At 36.4% G+C, this 10,899-nt stretch overlaps 1 protein-coding gene across 1 annotated transcript; it reads left to right on the top strand.

The window, feature by feature from the left end:
* Positions 1-596: 596 nt before the first annotated feature.
* On the top strand, positions 597-7,081 carry LOC149014959 (exopolygalacturonase-like). The gene is made up of 8 exons (XM_089155387.1): positions 597-620; positions 2,832-2,923; positions 5,432-5,558; positions 5,657-5,797; positions 5,886-6,062; positions 6,155-6,444; positions 6,525-6,753; positions 6,860-7,081. The coding sequence occupies exons 1-8, from the start codon at positions 597-599 to the stop codon at positions 7,079-7,081; spliced, it is 1,302 nt and encodes a 433-aa protein (XP_089011513.1).
* Positions 7,082-10,899: the final 3,818 nt, after the last annotated feature.

The raw sequence follows: 10,899 nt of genomic DNA, 5'->3' as shown, positions 1-10,899 counted from the left end.
AAATTTTATTGTGAATACTCCAAAAATGTAAATAGTTTCATTTTCAAGCTTAATCAAATGCAAACATGCAAGGCTGGAAGTCATTCTTGTATTACTAGCTGAGCTCGCAGTGGTTTGTCTCCAAATTCTTGTTACCTTGTACGATTATAGACAATGTTTGTTTATTATTTCCATTTTATATTGAGCAAATTTGAGCACAATTTGCCTTTTTTATGTTAACTTGAAAATATGCTTTTAAGTATTTTCTAGGCACTGGAATGTACATTTTGTCATACATTCGTCAAAGGGGAAGAGAATGTTACCTGGGCTCATCTGCTGCTGCCCCTAAGTTCATGCATGGTTCTAGCTGGTCAGTGTTACTCTTTTCCATTGTATCCACTTATTGCTTGTCTATGAAGATATAGAGGAGATGCTCTTCTCTTGCTAGTGTATGACTGGAAAACAAAGGAAGACAACTGAGATGATATATGCTCTTTGTGTTCTAAAGTATTGGTGCTTGAGACATTGCTTTCTTAGAATTCTCATTTCTTTCAGAGTGTAGATTTCTCAAGCCATGTTTGCAATTCATAAAGGTTCTGGTTAAAACAAAGGACTTTATGAGAATCCTAGGTATTTGTCTTGTGCATAAAAGAATCAATTTGGCTCTTGGTAGAGAGGATGGAAAGGAATAACTCTGCATGCATGGGTTGTCACTAGACTTCCCAGCTCAGGATCAAGAACCCAACAACTCGACTTCTCATCTCCCTTTATTATCATTATTTTTTCTAATGAATTTCTGTTTCAATATACTCATCAATGAATAAATAATTGGATAAAATATTATTTTAATTTAATTTAATTTTTTGGAAAGAAGCTTTGTTTTATGACTTAATTAGAATGGTTTTTGGTTTTGAATCTCTCTTCTTCCATACCTTCCCAATCGTTTCCTCCTTTTTCTCATCTTTCGGGCCTATGGACCCCATTCCTTATGACTTTTTTTTTTTTTTAATTTAAATGGAACCTGTGACTGGTTTGATGATTACCTTAAAAAAAGATAGAATGATATTTTCATTGTTAATAATGGTACTGTATACAAACCCATAAGGAGAGGATTCGAAGTTCACTTTTACCAAATTGCTCTCCCTTGGGAGTGAAGGCATTTAACATTTAAATAATTTTAATAGAATTGTGAATTAGAGTTTAAGCTAATTTCCTTATCCATGCAAGGCAATCCATTTCCAAGTGATGAATTATATAAAGCATAATACCTCGCATGTTAACCCTTAATTCAACCCAAAATAAAATAGGATAGAAGTAAAATAATTCATGACCATATGTGTGTTATCCTACTTCCAAAGATGAGAACATAGAAAGATGCGAGATGATATACACTTGATAGATTTGGATGGTTTGTATAGACAAGCTTTGACCAGAATTCAGATTCTCTACCCAATAGAGGAATATGCTCTTTTTAAATTTCTCTATCACACATTTAGTCATTTTTGAACACTAATAAAATGAGTCAAAGATGAATTTCTCCATTAAATCCGCATGAAGAAATGCAAAGGGTAAAGCCTCTTTACCTTCTATCGCAGATATAAGATGCTTTATTTTTTTTGTATTTTCTATCAAATTTCTAAGAACAAAATGTAAACCTTAAAATCTAGGGAGAGAGAAATATAGCAACTCTTTCAAAAATTCCCATCTCTGCAAACCTGATCGTCGCCCTCAGCTTTCGAGTCGTCTGAGAGGCGGAGAGGCTCGCCCTGTAGCCTCTCCGCCTCCCCTGCTTTTGCCTCCCGTGCTCGCCGTGCTGCGTTCCCATCTCTGCCTCATCTCTCCCATCTCCGGCCCATCTCCCCGCCTCGCCGTCCCCTGCTGCTTCGCCTGCTCTCCGTCCTGCTCTTCTTCCTGCTCTCCACCTCCTCTGCCTTTCCATCTCTGCCTCGTCTCTCCCCTCTCCGGCCCGCTTCCATTTTTCCCATCTCTCCCTCTCGACTACTTTCATCTCCTCCCCTGGCTCAGATCTGCTCATCTCTCCTGCTCCCAGCTTTCCCCTCTATCACTCGTCTCTCAGATCTCTTCTCTCCAACAGGTTCGCTTTCCTCTATTCCACCTCTGCAGTCTCCACCTCCCACCTCTCCGGTCTCCACCTTCCGGTCCCCGGTCGGACACCCAGATCTGTAGTTGGTTTGGCTTTGATCTGCTTGTTTTTCCGGAGATCTCCTCTCTGGTTGCAGTATCTCTCTTTTTTTCCTTTTCTTTAGTTTTAAATAACACATAAATTATTTGGTTGCAGCGATCGTTGGTACACACCGCAGATTAACTCCATATCTGGATCCAAGTTCTTCTGCGGGAAGCTTGAACGCCTCTACGGCAGAGCCGGATGGCAGGTCCGACCTCCCTCCGCACTTTTGATGTTACCACTGCGACAACCGAACGACTTTTATCTCCGCCCTGGTGGCGTGTATTTTGTCCCCCTATGTGGGTGTTTATGTTTATCTGGTGCTGTATGTGTTGCAGCTTTCTTTCTAAGGGTATACTGGACTTGATCTTGTCCGGTGGGCTTGACCCATCCTTTACTCTGGAGGACCCTATCTATTGCATGTATGACAGTTTAGTCATATTCCGTTACTTGGTTCGGTTTGAACCTTGTGTCTTCATGCTCACGTGTCTGTATTTTTCTTTTCTTCGTGTGTCTGTACTTTTCTTTCTTCAATGAATGAAATGCTGCTTTACTAAAAAAAAAAAAAAAAAAAAATTTCAGTGTTGCACATTAAATAGAAAACATTCGTCACAGGCGTTAAAATCTGTCGTCACTAAAGAATAAAATTACGAAAAACCCAATTCAGATAAGGCTCCACATTTTTATTTTACCCCACTTGCACCGTACTACGTATGCAATTGAATGTCAGAGACAAAAGGTTAACTGTCGCCATGCAAAGTGGGGCCCACGTTTCCAGACCACCAAAGAAGTAATTAATTAAGTAAACGACCATGGCATGACGACGATGAACCTCACCCCACTTGACCCGCCCAGTTGAAGAAGAGAAAAAGGAGAATCCATGACGGCCACTGGCGGCTAAAGTTGCCGGCGCCACCTTCAACAGATTCTCTCCTCCACCTTCAAAAGGAATATTTCATATTTGCGTTCTTTAGATTCCAAGTTTTCTCCGAGAAAGTCAGACAACGACAACAGCGGTCTGCTTGTCTTGTCTCGGCGGGTGGTTGACGGCATTCGTTCACAAAGAAGAGAGCCGTTAGTCAGGAGAAAGGGAAACAGTGGCCGGCCGTTGTAGGACCCACTTGTTGACACTTTGACCACAGCTGCAATTCAAAGGTTGAATTGAGGGGTGGTGGTTGATGCTGATTTTTTTTTTTTTTTTGGTCAAATAGAAATTTCATTGAAATGCCTCTAGATTAAATCTAGAAGAGATAATAGAAGGATTTACAATACACAAAGGAGTCAAATCATTCCAAACTCTACTTAACTTGAGAACCCTAGCCCCTTTGGGAAAAAAGTCAGCATGATGATTTATAGATGATGATCTCTTCATGTCTTTACATTCTTCTATTGTACATTTAAGAGGAAAATCTATTCCTAAGGAATGACTAATAACATAGATTAAATGTAGATTCTTTGAAGAATTTGGATCCTATTTTTGACAGGGTTTTTTCATTGAGTGCTCAATGAGTTATAGAATTAGTCATGTGACATATTTTAAGAGCTTTTTTACGTGTGGATCCCCTTAGTAGATCATAAAATAATATTGGATCCCTTTAGTGTAATATATTACGTGTGGGTCTTAATCAGACTAACAACGTTAGCCACCGTTAAGTATATTCAAATTTCAAACCTAGACGACCAAAGTACCCCTCAGATTGTTTAATACAATGCATTAAAATTCGTACTCCCCTCCCACTTCTAAGTACTAATAAAATAAATAAATGGTGGAATTTTCGGTGGGTCCCACCTTTAATATGTGTGGTAGCGAGGTGCAAGGGGAGTACAAACAGATCCGCTCATTTACATTTTTTCTTCATACATTTAAGAGGAAAATCTGTCTCTTCAGCACTAAATTACAAGACAAACTAATGTAGATCTTTTGAAGAATTTGGATCATATCCTTGTAGGGGCTCTCTTAACGAGTGCCTAATGAGTTATAGAATTTAGTCATGTAACATTTTATTAATCCAAATAGTAGGATTACACTTGTCAGAATCTTATAATTTATTGAGTACTCACCGAAGATTTCCCTCGAATGAGATGAGCTAAACACCTAAGTATATAATGGAGGGGTATGAAAGAAGCATAATCCTCTGCCTTAATTCCAACTTTAAATGCATATGGACGTAGATATATCCCTTCCTTCATTTTTTTGTTAACTTATTATGGACACTCTTTCTATATCAATTTTCATTCTCAGTTTTGGAAAAAGACGCATACCTAATCAAGAAATGAGTTGGTAGGTAATAGGTATCCATAACAGAATTTGCGTTTAAAATAATGAATAAAAAAATAGAAATTGTTTATATAGAAAACCATATTCACAATGACCTTTGGTATGCGTTTCCCAATCTAACGCTATTTTTTGTATCAATTCTCATTTTCTATTATGCCTATTTAAAAGAAATAAGTACAAGAATTCATTATTGGTCAAGAATGAAAAATGGTTTGGTGATTTTGGTATCAATTATCATTCTTAATTATTAGGTTTTTTTCATTATTTTAAATTATTTGACATCTATTATCAATTTTATTTTTATTTAAAATAATAGAAAAACTTATAAAATCCATAATGAACTTTTCCAGCTAAGTCTTTAAAGAGGTGAACTCTCTAGTTTAAAACCATTGCTCTAAGAGATTTCAAGAGATCAAACCAACACAAAAGAAATCACATGCAACAGAACCAAAAGGTTCCAGTCGACTAATTGGAGCAAAACCATGCATTAGAAGGTTGTTAGCTGAAAAGATGCATGCAATAATGCAGGAAATATATGTTGTTTGATTTAGCGATTTAAGGATTTTTTTTTTTAAAGTTAAAAATAAAAATTTATGCATTTGATTTGCTTTGTGAAGATGTCACCAAGGTATAGAGCTTACATCCGCAGAAGTAGAAGGAAGGAAGGAAGAGAGGGATAATAGGTAGCTCATTCCCGATTTCTGGTGGATATTTTAACTGACGATTGTGGCTACAGAAAAAAGTATATATTCTTGGAAGAAGTTAGTTATGGCCGTTGGTATCTAAACCAAGTATCACAATGTTGAATTTCATATAAATTCGAATCTCTTATTGAGAGGAAAATGGGAAAGATCATCCTGAAAACAAATTAAATTCCATTCAGGAAAAAGAAAAAGAAAAAGCCAAATAAAAAAGGGAAGAATTATGCAAGGTGCTATTCTCTTCTGGCTTTTCTTAACTTCTTTTACCTGGATGGTTAATGGAGAAAGAATCCTTGGAGAAAAAGCAGTTGCAACGACCCCTAAAAAGACAGCAGCTGCACCAGGAGGCTCCGGCGGCACTTTCGACGTTATGCGTTATGGCGCTAAAGGAGATGGACGAAGCGACGATACCAACGTAATCAATCCTCAATTCTTAATTCTCATTCTTATTATTATTATTATTTTTTTCTTTTATGGTTTGCAGAGAGAGATTATGAACCCTAAATTTTACAGGCTTTCATGGCGGCTTGGAAAGAAACATGTCAATCTTCAGGTTCAGCGACACTTTCCATACCAAAAGGAAGCTTCTTAGTTGGTCCCCTTAAATTCAAGGGGCCCTGCAAAAACACTGGTTCCCTTACTGTCCAGATGCAGGTGTATTTCTATAGCAAAAAAACCATTTCTTTCTTCTCAAAACAGATTGGATTGTCCCCTAACATGAGGTTTTCGATTATTTGTATAGGGTGACTTGAAGGCAATCACGGATTTGGGCAAGTATGATTCGGATGATTGGGTCGAGTTTGGATGGGTGACCGGATTGACATTGACCGGAGGTGGGACTTTTGATGGCCAAGGCGCCGTATCATGGCCTGCCAATAAATGCCCTAAAAGTCTCACCAATTGTAAAGTTCTTCCAACAGTAAGTGGATATGGATTCAACTATTTTACTTGCTGGTTTTGTGTAATCTATCGTTAGGGTTTCATTAACAAAGGTAACTTATTTTGTTGCAGAGTGTGAAGTTTGTTAGCATGACCAAAACAGTAGTGAAGGGGATAAAGTCTTTAAATAGCAAGTTTTTCCACATTGCTTTGCTTAGCTGCACAGACTTCCAAGGGAGCGATATCACAATCACTGCACCAGGAGACAGCCCTAACACAGATGGAATCCACATAGAACGAAGCAGTGGTGTTAGCATCTCTAATTCTGTAATTGGTACCGGCGATGATTGCATCTCCATCGGACAAGCCAATTCCAATGTCCACATCAATGGTATCACTTGCGGACCTGGTCACGGCATCAGGTTGGTGCATGAATCGATCTTGATCTTAAATCTTGCTACAAAACCTCAAATTCATTCACGAATTTTGTTGATACTTGTAGTGTTGGAAGCTTGGGGAAATACCCGAAGGAAGGTGATGTGAGAGGGCTTACTGTTGAAAATTATAAATTAAGTGGAACAACAAATGGAATTAGGATCAAGACATGGCAAAACTCACCTGACGCCAGTGCGGCTTCTAACATGACCTTTGAACACATTGAAATGAAAAGTGTTACTAATCCAATCATCATCGACCAGACATATTGTCCTTACGCCAAATGTGATGAAAAGGTTAGTAGCTAGAAACCACCAAATTCATTCATTGCTGCAACTTTTTTGCTTCGTTGAGGCGTTTTAACAAACACTTTGGAACATGACAAATGGATTAATATTGCAGGCACCATCAAAAGTTGCGTTGAGTGACGTGTCCTTCAGGCACATTACAGGAACTTCAGCTTCTCCAGTGGCGGTGATATTGGAGTGTAGCCAAGGGGTGCCATGTAAGAATGTGAATCTTGAAGATATTCACTTGGAACCTGCAACAGGAGGAACCGCAACTACGTCATCGTGTCAGCATGTCAATGCCAAATATATTGGAACCCGATTCCTCCAGCTGTAAATCCACCCTGTAAACATAGGGTTTGGCTCCTCTTCAGAGGGTGAATATCTCCCCCGGGGGGCCCACTAAAATCTAACATCTTGCCAGGTGGAATATACCGATTCAAGGATTTTTTTTTTTACCATAATTTTAATCTATGCCCCCTTAGCATGGCCAGGAACCTGACTTCTCTCGAAAGTGAGAGGTTGTGGGTTCAACCCTGCCGGCGGCATATGTAATATCTCCATCCCCTAATTTCCCTATGTATAACCAACTAAGAACACTCAGTTGGTTAACAGTTAATTCAATAAATTTTATGATGAAAATACCTTTATGTCCTTTTGGATTTTGTTTATTTCTTTACTAATGTTGGGTCCCCTTAATGTAATATATTATGTGTGGGTCCCAGTCAGACTAACAGTATTTTTCGTTATTAAGTATATTCAAATTTCAAACGTGAAGGGACCAAAATGCCCCTTAGGTTTTTTAATACATTGTGTTAATATATGGTTTTTTTTTTTTTTGGGAAAAAATTATTATATGGTTTTAAAAAGAGATAATTGGTCATTAAGCGTTAATTATATGGTTAATATATATAACAACTCAATGTATTAAATAATATGAGGGCATTTTGGTCCTTCTCCGTTTGAAATTTGAATATACTTAACGGCGGCTAACAATGTTAGTCTAGTTGGGACCCACACGTAATGTATTACGCTAAGGGGACCCAACATTAGTTTGTGATCCACTGAGGGAACCCACATGTATGAAACATTTTTTTTTTAACCTACCAAAATAAATACTACCAAATCAAAATAAAATACGAGGAAAAAAATAACTTACCAAACTAAACAGAATCACATCTTTCATTCGTTCTGATTTCTTTTATTTTGTCTTTATCCTTATTTTTTGGCAAGGGTTCTTACTTTTATTCGATCTGCCAAACAAATTTACAAAAAGAACAAAAAATAAGAACTTATCAAAAAATTCCCTCACAAAAACGCAAGTGCAAGTGCATGTACAGTTTGAAGCTTCAAACCTCTGCAACTTAAGGCGGAAGGCCAAGAATCTACTTCAAATCCATTGCTTTAGTTCTTCATGTTTTGGTATTAAAGTCTTGGTTTTCAACTTGATCAAAGGTTTTGATCCTCTTCTTGAATCCTTTGTTGAGTTCTAAAGTTCGATTTGGGAGCAATGGTGGCAGCAAGAGCTGTGATCACCATGAAAGAGAATATGTTATGGGCGACGGTAGAGGCCTAAGTCATTATGGAGATTATTGTCAGAACTAACACCGCGAAATAGCGAATCGGAAAAGAAACAAAAATGAAAACATAATAGGGATTTAACGTGGTTCACACACCGATGTGGTATACTATGTCCACGGGCGAAGAATGAGAGTTTTTCCACCTTGTAAATGAAAGACAAAATGAGATCTTACAACCAATCGCTAAGAATTTCACAAAATGGTATCTAACCCAAATATCACAATGTTGAATTTCATATAAATTCGAATCTCCTGTTGTGAGGAAAATGGGAAAGATCATCCTGAAAACAAATTTAATTCCATCCAAGAAAAAGAAAAAGAAAAAACCAAATAAAAAAGGGAAAAATTATGTGAGGTGCTATTCTCTTCTGGCTTTTCTTAACTTTTTTTACCTGGATTGTTAATGGAGAAAGAACCCCTGAAGAAACAGCAGTTGCACCAACCCCTAAAAAAACAACAGTTTCACCAGGTGGCTCCGGCGCCACCTTCGACGTTATGCGTTATGGCGCTAAAGGAGATGGACAATGAAGCAATAGGTCCATGATGCCCTTAGATAATAAGCCACTCCCCAAATCAAGTAATGGAGAACGGAATAAATCTCCATGAGTTCAGTTTTGGTTGAAACCCACGAGAATCGACCCCAATTATGTATATCAAGTGCGAATGAACCGGACAAAACCCGAACCAGCCGTACCGATCAGTTCAACCGGAATTGATTCTTAAAATTCTGATTCTTTCTCGATATGGCTATAAATAAGAGAGGATAACTGTCTTTTTCGCATCACTTTCCTTTATTTTTTATTTTTTTGGCTTTTGTTTTTTTTAGGTAAAGCATTTGCAACTGTTTTTTCTTTTCAACTGTTGGTTGTTAATTAAAGATGCAATGCATGCGGACACTTAAACATCATTTCTCGATTAATTAATGAAAAATTATGAGATAAAACAAATTATAAAGCTTCTAATTTCTAATTTAGTGCTTATCATTGAATAAATGAACACTCCTATTGTTTAGCCCTAATTGCATTGCTCAAGCGAGAGCCAACCTCTATTGACTGACTCGGCAATCGTTGATATCATTAATGATATTTCATCCTCCTCCTTTCATTTTCTTTGGTTTGTTTTTGATGGATTACTAATTCTATTTGCTAGTTTTGGCAAAGAAATTATAGATGTGAAATTCATATTTATATAATAATATAAAAGAATTTGGGAAAAACTTTTCTTAATCACAAATTGCATATTGTTAGGGGTGTCAACGGTGCGGTTTGGGTTCGGGCTAACTAACGGTTTGGGTTAACGGTTTAGACTCGAGTTGACTAACGGTTTATGATGTGTAAGAAAAAGAACAAAAATAAACAATTGAGCATCCTACAACTAAAGCGAAAATTATATGAAAAACAAAGTTACTATTGGTCAATTTCCATTAAAAAAAGTCCATCCATTTAATAGAAATCAAGAACCAAATATTAAGTAGTAAAATAACTATTTGATCTTTGAATTCATGCTTAATTTTTTAATTGTCTATGTCAACTATCTAATGATAATATAACAATTCAAATATTATTTAATTTAAAATTACAAAACGGGTTATAACGGGTTGCAATTCGGTTACGGGTTGGTGCGGGCTCCACCACCCTCAGCCCAATTACGACCCATTAAGATTCGGTTCGGGCCTTTTTGGGCTATAACGGGCCAGTGTGATTCGGTTTTAACGGTTCGGGCTATAAATTGACACCCTTATATATTGTAAAGTGTAAACTACATCCAAACACAAAAATACAAGAAACGACCACCGTAACTCTCAGGAGCCATTAAAATGATCAGGTTGTCTAATTGTCATTTTATGCAAAACTCTATATCAATGAATAGGATTTTGGTATTAACTATTATCTCTTATCAATAAAAGCTTACAACAATTACTACTTTTTTTCTTTTTTTATCAAGAAACTGAGAACTTAATTATAAAAAAGAGTTAAAGCCAGGAGACCTGGACAATACAGACGGATCAATCATAAACATTGGTGGAATAGTCCACCAAGACCTAGATAAAGAGAGACAATTACCACTTTCATGACTAGTGGATCTCATCTCATGCCTGTTTGTTTATGTTTATTATTATTATTATTATTATTATTATTATTATTATTATTATTATTTATTTATTTATTTTTTTACAAAAGAAGAATTCATACATGTTAAAATGTCACATACTTTATTTGTGAAAAAAAATTTAAGACATCTAATATTTTTGAGATGTGGATAATATATTCTAGACTTAAGACCAAAATTAACCTTATTTATGTATTTACAATACTGAACATCCAAACTCGTTATTTATATAGTTTATATATTTTTTTCACCTTCCTCTACCCTAACCCCCCAAATTTTTATTTATTTATTTATGTTTTTATAGTCAAAATTTGTGGGTTTTGGACATCTCACCTTGAAAATTAAATATACAATTTCGAAAGAACTTGGAATTCAACATTAAATGTATATAGTGTCTTCGAATTTATACTAAATACAACTTTGAAATTTTCATATATATAAACTGTCTTTAGCCTCCCATTTCTAA

This window comes from Hakea prostrata, chromosome 5 (assembly GCF_041222555.1).
Source record: "Hakea prostrata isolate BN-2017 chromosome 5, UWA_Hpros_2, whole genome shotgun sequence".
NCBI lineage: Eukaryota > Viridiplantae > Streptophyta > Magnoliopsida > Proteales > Proteaceae > Hakea > Hakea prostrata.
This window is presented reverse-complemented; position numbering and strand designations above follow the sequence as displayed.

What these genes read in the sequence shown, in the direction of transcription:
- LOC149014959 (XM_089155387.1), top strand. Translation starts at nt 597, where the DNA reads ATGAGAATCCTAGGTATTTGTCTT. An exon ending in GAATCCTAGGTATTTGTCTT is followed by an intron (nt 621 to 2,831) that starts GTGCATAAAAGA and finishes AACCCAATTCAG; the next exon opens with ATAAGGCTCCACATTTTTAT. An exon ending in GTTAACTGTCGCCATGCAAA is followed by an intron (nt 2,924 to 5,431) that starts GTGGGGCCCACG and finishes TAATGGAGAAAG; the next exon opens with AATCCTTGGAGAAAAAGCAG.